Genomic DNA, 17,033 nt, shown 5'->3' with positions numbered 1-17,033 from the left:
TGGTGGTCCTGAAATGTTGTACAATGTCATGAATAATTAATAAATATTTCATTCAAAAATGGAAGTCATTAACCTCAAAAAAATTGAAATTAATAAAAAATAATAATAATAAAAATAGCTCAAATGCCTTTGAAGGTATATTGACTATTAGGGCGTTGTGGAAACTATACAGTTTTTAAGAATTAGATGTAAATATATAGGAAAACAATAGGAGGGGGAAATGAATAATATTATAAAAAAAAAAAGTAAAAAAGATTAAGAAAAAATGAAAATATAGCAAAGGAAAATATATTTAAAAACTAAAACAATAAGGAGAAAAAAAAAATGTTTTTAAATTATTTATTTTAATTTTTATATACTAAACCTATGTAATATTACAATAATAAACAATTGTCCAACTAGTCTCAATATGCTGTGTACGTAGCAGGTCAATGCAGATAGGAGGCACTCACACTTTTGAATAAAGTGTTTCTCTCCCTCGCTTTTGTTTTAACTATGAATTACAATAGAATGTGAAAAATATAAATTTAGGAACAAAAGATTGTAAGATAAAAAATTATAAAAACAAACATCAACCGGCCAATAATTCTAGAAATAAAAGTACAGGAACCAGGGGCCATAAAACCCAGCCCATAGAACATACATCTGCAAATCTGTCAGTCATTTCAGTATAGCTTTTGAATGATGACTGTCTTTTCGACTGACCGTGTAAGGGCCTCTGTCATATAAATATGATTGGATTTATTTATGTCTATGTATATTATGTTTCGAAACATTAATAAACAAATATATTTATATCCTTAGTTGATAAGGCTCTTGTTTTCTTATGTATTTTATCCCTTTATGAAATCTATTTCATTAACGACGAGATATTAATTACAATTTGGTTTATTATCCTGGTTGCTTTGTGATCTTACTCAAGAAGTACAGTCGGGCCACTTTTGACTCTCATATTCCGTATCTGAATTATGTAAAATACAAAATAAAAAATTTCAATAAATTAGATTGATGTACAATTTTTTTTTCTAAGCCCCATGGGTGATGATGAAAAGGGGTTGAAGATAGCCACTTTTTCTGCATTCTGGCAGTGCATTTTTAGTAAACATATCTTTCGAATTGATGTGTGTGTGTGTGTTTTGTGGGTAGGGTAAAAATCTTTCATAAGACGAAATACAACAATAAAAGTTACAAAACAGTGTGAGATTCCTATTCACTAAAAAAAACACCTCCCAATTCTTCTCTACCAACCCGTGGAAGCACTGTCAGGCATTATAACACCGGTAGGTGTGTGTGTATTTGTATCTCTTTGTATTCAGCCGTGATGAAACCCTGAAAAGTGGGACGAAACGTTGATTAATAATGAATAGTTCTGCTGTTCTAGGCTCACTGAACGTTTTCACCCTTACACAAAATTTTTGTAATACGTTCAGTTATGTACAGTGGCCAGTTGAGGGAATTCTCCGTCAGAACATAGACTTCATTTCTCCTTCTGCAGTTCAACCCTTTGGGTCTCAAAGGTGGTGAGAACATAATTTCTGTGCTCAGCAGTTTCCGGTACGATGGCGATGAAACTTAGCTCAGAACCGCCATGTTCGTCGGGAATCGGGAGATCCACGAGTCTGGGAGGATCCACTTTGCTTATAAGACCGAACAGTGGGAAAGTGCTTCCTTAAGTTCACCGCCCACGCTCACTCTTCCATCGTGTCCTGTGCAATGGTTTTCCATTTCCTGGGGTCCTCCTTAATTCTCATCTTGATATTTTCTAGCAAACCTGCTGAATCTTCTTTCTTATACGTATATTTCAATACGTCTTCTCGGAGGAGGAGGTCGAGGGGAACACACTAGCTCTAGTCACTCTTAGCAGAACCTTCCGTTCCTACTTTTCTGCCGGTTTGTAAGGTACGGTTGCAGGAAGACTCACAACAACCCCGTTATACATGGTCATTGTAAATGGGTATCTGAGGCCCTACAATGGCCGATCCAGGCCAGTACCATACTGTTCTCTAAGTAGTCCAAATAAGGAGTCACAATAAATCGTCTTCCAAATTTCGGTCCCGACCGTTCGACTTATCATCAATAATTAGATTTATAGGATGGGCTCTTTTTACCAGCAACATAGACTGAGTTTTTGCAGGGGCCATCATTAATCTGTTCCTTTTACACGATGCTCTTATCAGCTCTTGGACACCACTGCAGCCAAATAATCTACAAAGGCATTTGCAAGGAACCGCTTCTCCTGCAACTCGTCAAAGACCAGCTTCCATAGAGCAGAATCATGAATTTTGGGCACCCCTCTCTATGGAAGTTTCTACAGAAGGCAGTACCTCTAACCATGATCCACCTATCCTCGAGGTATCTTTATACGAGGGCGTACAAGTTTCTGGGTGTCTGAAACCTCTGCAGTTGCTGGAGTATGCTAGGCCACCAGACACTATCAAAAGCGGAGAATATGTCAATTTGAATCTTATGATAACCATTTATAATGTATGTATAATCATATAATTCGACATGTAATATCCCTGATACGCACCAAGTTTCCTTCTAATATATAAGATTTGGTCTAATTGATGGCTTATAGTTAATTCTAATTTCTTAGTTATTTTCTTATTTGGAACACCATTCACTTAACATAAAGAAAGATACAAATGCTTTTTCAAGTCAATTTAAATTATAAAAAGCTGTCTAAATCATGATACTAGTTCTTGCCGTCGATGTTACTAATGGAGGTATTCCTAAGTACCAAGTTTCATTTGTATCAATGACTCATAAACACAGAAAATTTCTAAATAAAGTTTTAGAACTTCGAATTATTTCATAAATTTAAAAAAAGTAAGTTATAATTACTTGCTCATCCGTCGGACTTGGTTGATTTTTAAGTTCCTCATCAAATGATAGCACCCAAGCGGCAAGTTTTCTAGCAGTCACTTCAGCATCCTAGAATTTTCATAAATTTTAGTCACTTTTGTTTTATTTTCCTTCAATTAGTATATAAATGTTTTGTTTTTTATTTCATCAAATTACTACTTATGGTATTAACTCGTGATAATTGCTAGAAACAAGGTTTTTGATCTCTTTTGGGTAGTCATATCAGTTATTCGTGATTTTTACTCCAGAGTAAATGAGTGTTTTCCTATAGATAAGTAAATTTTTTAAAATTAGATATAATTATTTCTTAAACCTTTAATCATTTGTTTTTGTAATGTCATAGCTTAAAAACTAATTTACTTATAAATATTAAATTAAAGGTAAGGGATATAATTACACCAATTTTTTTTTCCACCCTGTAAATTATTTCCTAAGCTTCGAAAAATTTACGTTGAATATTCTGAAATCTGTATATTTTTTATTTTAAATTCATTTTTAATCAATTTTATGCTATGAAATGATTAGTTTTGTAATTTTTTTTCTTATGTTAATTGTTTTTAAATAAAATTTTCTTGAAGTATACATAATTTTTTTTTATATCGTGTATTGGTTCTTTGGGAGTCTTCAATTTCTTTCTTCCCATCATAGTTTCATGATCCTCTACTGTCTTTCTTTTTCCTCTTCCAATATTGGTAAAATTTTCCAATGTTTTCCTATTACATATCTCTATTTAGACAGTCAGTATCTGAAATTTTAAGTCTCTTTAATTCCTCTCTCATTTGCCTCGTGTATCCTCCCAGGGTTTTGTAGCCAGAACATAATTTTAAAGATCTTCTTATTCAATCTTTCCTCTTTCATCCTCTTCATGTGCCCATAGAACATCAGCCTTCTGATTCTCATCTCGGTTTCCAGGTCTTTTTTCTGTAGATCGTCAGATCTTTGCTTGTAACCTTCTTGTGTTTTCCTGGGCCCATAGATTTTTCTTAATATCCTCCTTTCTATTCTTATCAGCTCTTCCAAGTTGGGTAAGCATGTGATCTGCAGGCCTTATCACAACGTTGTAATTGGAGGAGAGGTTCTTCTTAATGTAAATTTTAGCTGTTTGAAAGCTTAAATTTTCTAATTTGGTTTTTTTTTCTCCAGTACTCTCTTTCTCAAAACCGTTGTGACAAATTATTTCTTCCAAGTACTGAAATTTTCTGGTCACTTTTATTTTTCCATATTCAGTGTTAACTATTTTTTTTTACTTAGATCAGATTTACTAAATGTATTATAATGTACAGTTGTAAATAGCAATAAATAAATATTTAAAAAAAAATTGTTAATTGTTAAACAAGTTATATAATTGTTGATGAGGTGTAGATAGTTGATCGTAGATTACCGATTGGAGAAGATGGTCGTAGGGTGTGGTCAGCAAAGAAACAACATATAAACAAAAAAATATTTATTTATGCCGACGTTTCCCGCACCCCCGACCATCTTCTCCAATCAGTAATCTAAAGTCAACTATCTACACCTCATTAACAATTATATTTGTGTTATAAGAGTTATTCATGACCTTTAGTTTAACATGTTAAATGGAAAAACTCATGTTAAATGGAGAAATATTTCCTCCTTTGTTGCATCTTAAAACGATATAACATTTGAATTAGTTGAGAGTCTGTTAAATGGAGAAAGACGTCACGCAACAGACCAACTGACTCGTCACCGTTTGTTTGTTGTCCTGTTACGTTACTTGCTCTTATATTGTGTTGGCATTCTTTTAGATATTTTTATAACTAATAAAGCAATGGATAACAATAATAATAATGTAGTAACACTTGTCAATTAGCTCATCTCGTTCCTCTTCCTCTCAAGTTAAAAGATCAACAAGGACCTCAGTGGCCAAACTTTAATACTACTAACTTTTCACTTACTTTATGCATGTTATAATAAATTACTTTAATCAAAACTCAATAGTAAACGTTAACATGAATTTTTGGAAGGAAAGGTTATTAAACAAGTTGCTCAAAAAATCCGCAAGGAGCTCTTATGCATTTAATATTTCACATGACTTTAAATAGGACTGCTCACAATCCTACACTTATAACATTTAACGCGGTAAACATTTTACATTTAACATAATATCATGAATACCCCTAATATACTCTTCTTTTGAGATACTGTTCTGAATTTCTAAAATAGGACTTCCCATAGTTCTCTTTACAGGGAATTTTGCACAATATATAGATTGTAACTCTATTTTGGGTTTTGTAATGGAGTAAAGTTTAGTCAAGTGGCCGTGTTTTTGTATGTAAGGAATTGTGTAGTAACCTTCGCTGTTGGTTTCTTAGAGTTTCGGTTGTGCCAGTGTTAAGTTAGTAACTGGAAAACTACACCAACACTGATACAACTGAACCCCAAGACGCCAAATACAATGGGAGCGGATAGTGTATTGGTGGAGATAGTGTATTGGTAAGGCACTGTGCTACTAACTCCAAGGATCCTGGTTAGAATCTGGTGGCAGATAATTATTTTCTGTTTTACTGTAGCCGTCAGCTCTATGGATACGGGAACCCTCCAGGTTCATGAAGTGGGCACCCTTAGTTGGGCAAACATTGGCCGTCGAACGTGATTCTGACTAAATCGCCTCCTTGCACAACCGTTAGTCTAGTAAAAGTATTTCCTTATTAGTGTATCCCTAACCTTTCATGAGTTCTAGTGGTGCCATATTTAATTTAATTTAATATATATATATAAGCTAATCAAATAAATTACCAATTCATTTGTATCGCTCTCTTTCAAATCACTTGATAAATTCTTTACCAGTACTTTGTACAAGTCGTTGTATAATTCGTCACCTGGACCTGAAACCAATAAAAAAATATTTATCAAATGAATTTGAGTAAATAAAAAATAGTAACGTTTCCAATAAATATTAGCTTTATATGAAAATCGAAAAATAAAAAATTTCCAAACTAATTATAAAATACTGGTATTATAATTATAATTACATTTGTGTTTTAATATAATATAAATAACTTCAAATAAAACACAAATTTCATTGATTATTACTCTCAAATTATATTAGTTCATTATTCTCCCCGTGTTTCGGCTCTCAGGTGAAGATACTGAAAATTGTTCGTATTATTTACATATGTGGGACCCCTCAAGACTAGAATTAGAATTATAGTTGAAATATTTTGTCAGATATTCAAGACATTTTACATGATTACATAATGTGAAATTATTATTACGTTGGTACAGTTAATGTTAGTTATGTAAAAAAATCTAAATAAAAGACATAAAATTTATAGTAATATTGCTGAATCTGATTTAATATTATTAATTTATTATTATTATTTGATTGTAAATTACTTTTTCGATTCTTTGTTTCCAATGTTAACAATAAAGTATACCATTAGAGAATAAAATAATAATATATTCAGTTTCTTTCAGAAAAAAATTCTCATAATCATGAAATTAGAACAATTTCACCATATCTAATTTTACATCATTCTATGATTTAAGCATTCAATTTTTCAAAGAGTTAAAATGTTTTATAAAATTATACAATGTGTAGTGCTGCAAGCACTCTAGGAAAAAAAAATCATCACAATTTTTTGATTAATTAAATGAAAAGCATTAATTAGTCAAAATTCATGTGTCTGCTAACTAAAGTTAGGTGGAATAAAAGATAGCTGCTGGTTCAAAACGTTGTAAAAAATTAATGTTTCAATCTGAGCTCCATATCTTTGAAACTACCAACACAAATAAACTTAATAAGATATCATTTGAAGTACAGTAAATTAGCTAATATGTGAGTCTTAATAGACCTGCTTACGTTAAATAGCTTCCGAGATACAATTTTTTTAATAAGCAACATTTCATAACAAAATAACAAAAAATCAGTAGTTAATTTATTTTGGGAAGACCCTGTTTCAGGAATCGTTAGATGTACTGATGCTTATTAGCACTCAAATCAAAGCTATATTAATGTGCTATAAAGTAGTTTATGACGTTTATATTTGTAGGAGTAGTAGCTTTCATAATATTTGTCAAAATAAAATCACAAGCTGTTGATTTCTAGTTGTTCGGAAAAACTTTAGGTTTACGGAAACCAAATCTCAAAAAGCCCAAGAGGAGAAAACGGCACAGTTGTTTCATTATTGAAAAATGACTGTTTCATAAATTTTTTACAACTATCAACAACACTAGAAAACTTGAGAAAACGTGAACAGTATGGTAAATTTTCTAAAATATAAGCCCTAATAAAGCTGCTTATGTTCAAAAGTTCCCGGGATATTGCTAAATGCACTGGAAAATCAGAAGTTAGTAGTCTCAAAAACAGTTCGACCTACGGATGTCTATTAAAACTCCTATTAAAGATAAAATAAATATTTTTATTGTTATTTACAACTGTATGTAATGTATAATACAAGTGAATTTGCTGTAAGTGAGATAGTGACATGATACAAACATGTAGAGAATCTACCCATTGATAGAACTCCAATAACATTTCTAGAGGAGAAGATCCCGAGGCCATCTTCTTTTCAGACGCCTAGGAGGATTATTAGGTAATGAAGGAGAAGCCAGGTTAGAAACAAGTGGATTTGGGTCATTGGGAAGTTTTCCATGGAAGGATTGGTATCTGGTTCTGGCCAAATCGGCAACATATGGAACATTGAGGTCCTGATGGATGACTTGATTTGTGACAAAGTAAGGAACGTTAAGGATCTTGGACTGTAAGGATTGGATTCGCGAGGAATTTGATGGTTTAGTGGAGCCCCAAAGCTCTACTCCGTATGTCCAGATAGCCCTTAAAAGAGTCATGTAGATCAGTCTTTTGTAATCGAAAAGATTGGTTAAAGTAAATTTGCAACTTTATTATTCACTTCAAAATCATTGCAGTTATTTTTATTTTTGTTTTTTATTTTAATTTTTGATAGTCATTTATCAAAACTTGCAAATCTACAGCATTGAACATTAAGAACATCAACGCAATGTTGTAATACAGAAAAAAAAAATCTTAAAATCGTAAATTATTTTAAAAGCTAAACTATTTTATTTTAACAGAATTATCTTAAAATTTATGGATATTAATTTATTTAGAAAATAAATAATATATATAAAAAATGTTTGAAAAAAAATTTAATTTATCGAACCACCCTATTATAATAAATTTGGTAAACGTACCTTAAACTATATCTGTTCAATCGCTTACCAGAAGAATAAATAAATAAACCAACCACAAAGAAAAAGAAAAATGAAATATTTATTAGTACCCAGTTTCTTACTTCTTTGATTCCCAATAATTGATTTTGATTCACCAAATGACCAAAATATACCTGTATTTTTTCTTAACTCCTAATAATTATTCATTATATTACTATTAGAATTAGCTATGTATGTGTGCTTAGTAATATATATTATTGGATCCTTATTTTTATCACATTCTGTATCAGCTTGTTTTATTCTCATTATTATATTAATTCACTAATTGTAAATTTGCAGCTTTATTATTCTCTTCAAAGGCATTTGAGCTATTTTTATTATTATTATTTTTTATTTTTTTTTTAATAACTGTTATTTTATTTTTTTACTTTATTTTCATTTTAGTAGCTGTTAATTAAATTATTAGTTGTATCACTATAGATCAATTCATATTGTACTCATCTAGCTTAAAAATTGTTTAGGCACCACAAAGCTAATAGTCAAAATTGTAATAATTACACTTCACTTTTGTCTAACATTTTTTGTGTGTTATTTTGGCACCGACCTATAGATGTTTTAAACTAGTCGGACCATATTGGATGTAATTTTTTAAATGAGTAAAATAAAAAAAATATATACTTTAATTTAAAAGATGTAGCGATACTATAATTAACAATTAAAATTATTTATTAATTTATAATCTTTAAATTTCTTTCTTGAGACTGGTAAATTTTTTACTAAATAATTAAAAAACACTATCCAAATTATAGTCTCAAAACATTTATTTCATTTACACGTCCAACGTTTCGGCCAATCCGGCCATCTTCAGGGACAATCTATTACATAAATTTTTCATTATTTGTATGATCCTACAATCCATTCAATTATTTAACATTATTATTTATAATTTACCTTACCTTAATTTACTATCTGTTTTGAAGTTCACTGTGTAATCATTGAATATCAATATCTGAAAATATTGATTACACAGTGAACTTCAAAACAGATACGAGGAATTTAAATCAACATTATGCAGAAATATTAAGTAAGATTAACTTATAAATAATATAGGATAATTTATATATGGATAATTACAGTTAGCCTTGATAGGAATTTTACTAATGTAATAAAGAGAAAATAGTGACAAAAATGTAATTATGATAAATAATTTTTTAAATGGTTGAACTGAGTAAAGGTAGGTTACAAGTGAGGTTATAATAAATGTGTATAAAGAGTGGTAAAAGATAAAGAATTTGACTGTGATTTTTAATGTATTTTTTACATATTAGGTAATTAAACAAATGTGAGATATACTGATTAACAAAAAATAAGTTTACCAAATGGTTTTAATGTTGTTCATAGATATAAAGTTTTGACCTGGGCAGAATAGCCTGTATGGAGTTTTTTTTAAAATAGTTAAATGATATGTGTCATAGTAAATTAAGGTAAGGTAAATTATAAATAATAATGTTAAATAATTGAATGGATTGTAGAATCATACAAATAATGAAAAATTTTTGTAATAGATTGTCCCTGAAGATGGCCGGATTGGCCGAAACGTTGGACGTGTAAATAAATAAATGTTTTGAGACTATAATTTGGATAGTGTTTTTTAATTATTTAGTAAATTATTTATTAATATAATTAGTTTATTATACCTGGGATTGATGTTTTCCTGATCATATTCTTGACGACTTCAATAACTTTTTTATCAGTGATTTTAACCTGAAAAAGTTCGTAATAATAGTGCTGTAAAAATATTAGATTTCCAAAATGTATATTTATAATAAATAATTTATATTTATTAAAGATACTTTGTACATATATAATCATTGAAATACATACATATGACGTCATATAGATGTATAAAATAACTTAAATGATTATAAATAAAGTTACTTACGTTTTAGCCATTATGAAAGTTTGTGGTAACCTACATTATTACCTTCCTTGTTTATTTGAAGCATTAGTGTTTATTTTTAAAACCATATTTAAAAATTATTATAAGATCTGGACATTAGATACTGTGATAAATAATATACTGAAGTCAATTGAAATTTACTTACATCAGTCAAACATGTATTATTTGATTTCTGCAAAAAAATTCAGTTACTAAGTTAGAATCAAAATTTTAAGCCTTCTATAAAATTCATTAGATTTGGGCATAAAATGCATTAGATTTTGATTGAAATATACTTACATTACTAGTAACACTTATACTTGACTTCTGCGAACAAATTCAAACTTGTTAGTTTTGTTTCAAAATTCTAAAAATAAAATTTGTTATTGATACTTACCTTCTCTTCGTCCTCTTGTGCCATTGTGTTGGTGTGAAATGTTAAGGTTATTTGAGTATCATGGGTGAGTTGAGTCTCCGTGGCTAATGAGTCCTTCTACATGTGTTCTAATTGCCTTGTTTACATGTGATAATCTAACTAGATATTTACTTTTATTTAAATTAAACTAAAATAAATTTAATTTATTTAAATTATTTTTAAAAGAGTTTTTAAATTTATGTGAGTGTAAATTGCTTTTTAATGTATTTTTTTTTTATTATTAATATTGTTAACAGCTAAAATTGTCAAAAATCAACCTATAATAAAAGCTGTTTTGTGGTATATTGTTCTTTAGGATAGCCTAAATGGGCTGAAACATTGGACTTTTAAGAAAATAAAGAATGATTTGAAGTTTTAAATGGAGAAGATGGTCGTTGAGTAAAAAAAAACTGAAACTGGTTCAAACTTTAGTTTAGCCAGAATCTGTGCCGAAAGCTCCCCAAATAAGACTCAGGTCGAAACGTCGACTTGAATAAATGATTTTTTGGTTGTGTTTTTTTCTGACCACAGCAACTTTTCAGATTCTCTCGTCAGCTCATCCTTTTTTTTTTGTCCAAGTATTATTTTTCTCTCCGAATATTTTACACTTTATTTATAAAAAACCTTAAGGCTCTGTAAATTTTTTAAATGTAAGCCCTAATAGAGCTATTTACGTTCAATAGTTCTCGAGATATAGCTTTTTAAAAAGCAACATTTCATAAAAATGTTGTATAGAACGTACTGCAAATATGAGTAGCTAGTTAATTTATTTTGAGAAATTCATATCTCAGGAACTATGTGACGTACAGATGTCTATTAGCACTCAAACTAAAGCTAGTTTAACGGAATATAAAGAAGTTTATGACCTTTACTTTCGTAGGAATAGTAGTTTTCATGATATTTGCTAAAATAAATTGATTTATAGTTGTTCGGACAAATTTTCATTTGCCAAATTTATGTTAATATGTAAATATCATAAAATCTATTACCCCTACGAAGATAAGTGTCATAAACTACCTTTTAGTAAGTTAAATTTTCTTTATTTTGATTGTTGGCAGACATATGTGCGTCTTATGGATCTGGAGTTATATTTTTTCAAAAATCCAACATTTTATACGAACAACTAGAAATTAACATTTTGTGATTTTCTTTTGTCAAATATTATAAAAACTACTACTCCTACAAATATAAACTTAATTAAATATTTCGTAGTAAATTTAACTAGCTTTAATTTGAGCACTAGCAGACATCTGTACGTACAATGGGCTGAAATGAAGTTTCTCATAAATCTAACTTATTGTCCGAACTACTATAAATTAATTTATTTTAGCAAATATCATGAAAAGTACTATTACAACGAAGGTAAACATCATAAACTCCTTTATAGTACATTAAAATAGCTTTAATTTGAGTGCTAATAGACATCTGTACGTCACATAGTTCCTGAGATATATATTTCTCGAAATAAATTAATTAACTACTAATATTTCAGTACATTTTTATGAAATGTTCCTTTTTAAAAGGATGTATCTCGAGAACTATTGGACGTAAATAGCTCTATTAGGGCTAATATTTCATCAAATTTACTCTTTAAATAATCTTCCTATAGATTTTCTAGTGTTGTTGGTAGTTTTTAAGATATAGAGCTCCGGATGAAAAATTAATGTTTTTTTAAGGTTTTGAAACAGCCGCCATTTTTTATTCCCCCTACCTATACTTGGCAGTCTCATCAGTTTTGGATAATAATTATAATTAAATATAATGTATAATGTATAATTATACATAGTTTTCATTAAAGTAATCAGAAGTTGGAGTGTAATAACTGCCTTTTTTTCATCCCGGCTCTTGTACTATTATTGCAAAAGGCAACTTTTCGGATCCGTAAAGAATAGTGGACAGAAAAATATTTTAAATTTATTTAATATTAATATTTACTAAATATTACAGTTATTTTAAATTCTAACTTATAAGTTTTTGGACAGAATGTGCGAACTAAGCAATTTCAAAATAGAAAAATAAACATTTCCCGCCTTTTTCCTCGCTTTTATTTTCTCATCAATTTCGTTATTTCTAGTTACCGTAGAATCCATGTAAAGACTTCTACGCAACGAAAATCTCAGCACGTATAGTGGTAATTCTATTATATCATATATTTTGTTTTATCCGTATTTATTTCGAGATCTAGTTCCTTACTAGATTCAATAAATGTATTTGTAGTTGTACTGTTTTCTTCTCCTCGCCCAACAATACCAAGTCATCCGCATACCCAAGAACTGGTCTTTGGCCACCACTTTAAAGTATTTAATACTCCAATCCAAAAATCAGTAAATAAATTACCTCTTTTCTCAAAAACTTCCTCTCATCCAGTAACGTGTTGAACTCGTCGACAATATCATCATTGATTCCTGCAAGATCATATAATTTTATTTAATAGTTGAAGGAAATAAAATAAATAATTTTCTTGAAATATAAATATTTGTTTCTCTCCTTATACAAAAGCCCTCTGTTCAGGCCACTTTTATTCCATTACCCCAATTCTATTAATTCTAAACTATAAATTCCAAACTCGCGATATTTCAACAGTGTAATAACTTCTACGTGAGCTGGTGCTATCAGAGGTAATGCCGAACTACTGTCATATAACCTCTTTGGATTAGAGATAACAGTGTGATGGTGATGTTAACTAGTGGAGTGTGTTTTGTTTTTCCTTACCTAGTGTACCAGTTGTTATTTTTACTTCCTTTTCACCTTAAGACACAAAACTGGTCTATCAGAAAACTTAGTGTCTATTTCACCTAATATATCAAAAAGTGTTATGAAACATTTATTGACAGTTACAAGTGCAAAACTAACTATTCATAAATACAACAATGCTTATCTTACTTTGTTACAGTAAAGCAGTAAATCCTTTATTTCAATTTATCATTTATCTGTTTTCACCCTCTGCCTAACGCAATAGTTAATACCCAAATAAATTATCCGAAGAACTTATTCTGGGCATAGTGTAATGGTGTCCCTAGGACAACCAGGCTGTGGCCCCAAAGTGCATCCATTTGTTTAAATGACTTCTTAAAATTGATATAATTAAATTTAAAAAAGAATTCGAATTCTGGAATAAATAAACGATTGAAGGGTGAAGGGTCTACCCCCACACAAGCCGTGCAATGGGATAAACTACTACACAGACGGATCCTTAGTGGGACAAGGATCTGGAGCAGGAATACGGAGGATGGATATGCCTAATCAAGGCACATCCATCTCGTTAGGAAAACACACCACAGTATTCCAGGCTGAGATGTTTGCAATAAATGACTGTGCCCAGAATTTAATAAAAGAGGGCACGAGGGAAAGGCTAATTACGATTTACAGAGACAGTCAGGCAGCCATTTATGCGCTGGATAACATTGTAACCCGCTCCAAATATGTGGAGGAGTGTAAGGCTAACCTGAACTCTTTCTCCTTGGCTAACAAGGTGCGGAATGGGTGCCTGGACATAAAGGCATTAAAGAAAATGAGCGAGCGGACTACCTAGCAAGGAAAGGATCTGAGTCCACTCATTTTACACCTGATCCCATATGTGGGATTAGTCTCAGCCATGCGAAGAGGCACATCAAAAAGATTGCTGAGAGCAAGGCTGGGTTACTCTACTAATACCAGAGGAATGGAACAATCAAAAAGGTTCCTCAAGGGATCCTGCTCCAGAAGAAGCGACACTCTTCTTAACATGGACAGGAGTACTTTAAGATGGGTCACAGGTCTGTCGGGACATCGTCAGTTGAATAAGCATCTCTATATAATGAGATTGATGAAGTCCCCTATCTGCAGGTTCTGCAAGAAGGATGAAGAGACTGCTTACCATATCATTTGCAGAACACAGAAGGCAAGAACACGATTTCTCATCTTCGTTAAGGATCGTATCTTGGACCCCAAACTTTGCGAGACAGTGGATCCTTATACAGTGTCCAGATTTAAAGGCAATTGACCTGTTTTAAGCAGAGGAGAGACGGCGTACAATAGGCCCTCTGTGGCCGCGGTGCTTCTTGGCCGGGGAAAAAATGGAATAAATATCTGGTGTACCTATCACACGTTTTATGTATTTTTTATTCCTACATTTTGTGTTAAAAATAATTGAGATGGCTTCTTTTTTAATGCAGCTATAAATATTGTATAAGTCCTTATATAAATTGTATAAATCCTATTTAATAGTATCCTATAAAAATATCTTTAAGGATCATTCCTTTGATGTTACTGTTTAAGGAAGAACTATGCATTATAATGAATCACTTGAAGAAGATATCAAGCTCCTGCCATCTATTGGCTGACCTGTGATTTAGTAGAGGTACTGTACCCAAGTATGTGGACTTTGTCCACAGTGAACAACAAAACTCTGAGCTCAGAGTCCAGAGCTTTTTTAGTCTATGTGTAATTCATTATGAGTCACTAATTATACTCTGCACCCAGGCAGAGGAATAGAGGCCAAGATGAGAGAGGACAGAACCTTCTCTTCAGAAGCTTCTGGGAGGAAGTTGCTCTAATCAGCTTGAGAATAGCCCATACTCTCCTCACACACTCTCACCTGATCAGAAAATTGCCACCTCCAACTTGCCTAACAGAATAGGAATGGCCCCCAATTTATCCAAAGCTCTTACTGATGAGGAAGCAAAAGTAAAATTAATGTTTAAATTGTTAAAATCACATCCTTTCTAAATGATAGCTCCTCTTCAATTTTAAAAAAAAAAATTATTGTAATTATTTTTTACATTTCAATAACGCGCATGTGTGCTGTAGAGAACGTCTATGCGTATGTACGTTTGTAACTTAATTATGACATTCCATAAGCGTTGATTACCAAAAGGTTTTACGCCTTTAAACAAAAACAAACAAATCTTCAGCCAAGTAAAATTGTAATATTTTTTATTATGCTATAGTATCCCATTCAAATTTTAATATTTTTTATTATGCTATATTATCCCACTCATCTTTTATTATGCTATATTACCCCCATTCAAATTGTAATATCTTTTGTTATGATATATCCCATTCAAAATCTATAGTTTTTTTTTAGTTTTTTTTTCAACCCTCCTGTAAAGATTTTAATGGATATTTGCTACGTACATATAAGAGGTATGCTATATGTATAGCTGGGTGTGAAGGATACCTTGGATTGCCTTTTGGCAGTATAATGTTAGGTGAGGGGTCCAATGAAGGTTGTAACTTGGTTGGCTTACGCTTGTGGATTATTGTTGGAGGTTCCAAATCTATAGTCAAGAATTATTTCCTTACAATATTATACTTTTGTATTATTCAATCGAGAATAAAGGTTTTCTTTCCTATCTCACCATGGTTAATTTATTTCCAATCCTTCATGGATACACTCCACTTTATTTTTACCAGCAATACCAATAAATTATAATTAATTCTTATAATATACTCCAAAACATTGAATATTACTATTAGAGAGGCAATATCAGAACTAAACAGTTACCGAAACGAAAATATGCCTAGAACTAAATTTCTTTTTCTTTTTTTTCAATGTGTTGTTTTAAATATTTTCAGACCTTTAGTTTAATAAACATATATATAATTAAATAAAAGGAATCTTAACGTATCAATATTTTAGAAAATTATTATTACGCTTCATTAAATCCTTACTTTAAAAAAAATTAATCATGGTTTAAATAAAATAAATTTTATCCAATATTTATTTATAAGTACGACGTATTGGCCAATTCGGCCATCCTCAAAGACTATCTATCACAAACAGCTTTTATTATTATAATGATTTAAAAAAAAAGGATCCCAATAAAACAGCACTAGTGTAGTATTCTATTTTGAAAATACTATAATTTTACATAAATAAGATAATACATTCAAAAGAGAAATACTTGAGTCTTTTTATATATCAGAAAAAGTTAATTATACAGTGAATTTTAAAACAGACAAGAAATCTTAACCAACACTATGCAGAGAGTTTAAACAAAATTAATTTATTAAAACTGTAGGATAAAATTTATGTTTATAATTGTAATTAACCTTGATATGAATTTTATTAATAAAAGAAATAGGAAATCTAACCAAAATATAGTTAAATAAATAAATTATTTACCTGGCCTGAGTGTAAGGAACGTTACAAATATTGTTGTGATAAATTATAATAGTGCAAATTAACTGTGATTAAATGTTTTAATTTAATTTGTAGAATTGACGAAATAGGTAATTGAAAATTATTTAAGGATTTCTAATTAATAAATTTGTATGATTCCCTAATGTTTTAATGTCCCATACTAATTTTGGACTGAAATTAAATTGGTATGGTTCTAAAATTGTATTTATGGTATGATAATTTATTAATAATGTTGTTTTTGTAAAATTGTTAAAATTAATCATATGTATAATAGAAGCTGTTTGCTATAGATTATCCTTAAGGATGACCGGATTTGCCAAAACGTCGGACTTATAAAGAAATATAGATTCTTTTGAGACCAAAATTGGATAAAATTTATTTTATTTAAACGATAATTACCATAATTTTAAACTGTAAAAACTTAATAATTTTTAAATTTAATAATTTTAACTGGAAGAGTCTTATGGAATTAAAATGGATTTAGTAAATGACACAATTTCTTCTTTATTAAACTATAATAGTTTATTTCATATCAT

At 30.3% G+C, this 17,033-nt stretch overlaps 1 protein-coding gene across 5 annotated transcripts in view; it reads right to left on the bottom strand.

Annotated features, from left to right (window-relative positions):
* LOC106684291 (uncharacterized protein PF3D7_1120000) overlaps positions 1-17,033 on the bottom strand; it is a 34,663-nt gene that overhangs the window by 12,914 nt on the left and 4,716 nt on the right. For 2 of the 5 annotated variants that reach the window (XM_014426275.2, XM_014426277.2), the window contains exons 5-8: positions 12,711-12,778; positions 9,717-9,783; positions 5,623-5,711; positions 2,845-2,934 (exon numbers count right to left, since the gene is read on the bottom strand). In XM_014426275.2, coding sequence (XP_014281761.1) covers positions 2,845-2,934; positions 5,623-5,711; positions 9,717-9,783; positions 12,711-12,778 — 314 coding nt within the window. Of the gene's footprint in view, positions 1-2,844; positions 2,935-5,622; positions 5,712-9,716; positions 9,784-10,124; positions 10,152-10,258; positions 10,286-10,355; positions 10,471-12,710; positions 12,779-17,033 lie in introns of those variants that run through there. The other 3 variants (XM_067047249.1, XM_067047250.1, XM_014426278.2) reach the window with 2 other exon arrangements.

Source organism: Halyomorpha halys, unplaced genomic scaffold (genome assembly GCF_000696795.3).
Source record: "Halyomorpha halys isolate HHAL.00 unplaced genomic scaffold, Hhal_1.1 Scaffold567.1, whole genome shotgun sequence".
Classification (NCBI taxonomy): domain Eukaryota; kingdom Metazoa; phylum Arthropoda; class Insecta; order Hemiptera; family Pentatomidae; genus Halyomorpha; species Halyomorpha halys.
The sequence above is the reverse complement of the archived record's forward strand: the minus strand, read 5'-3'. Positions and strand labels throughout refer to the sequence as shown.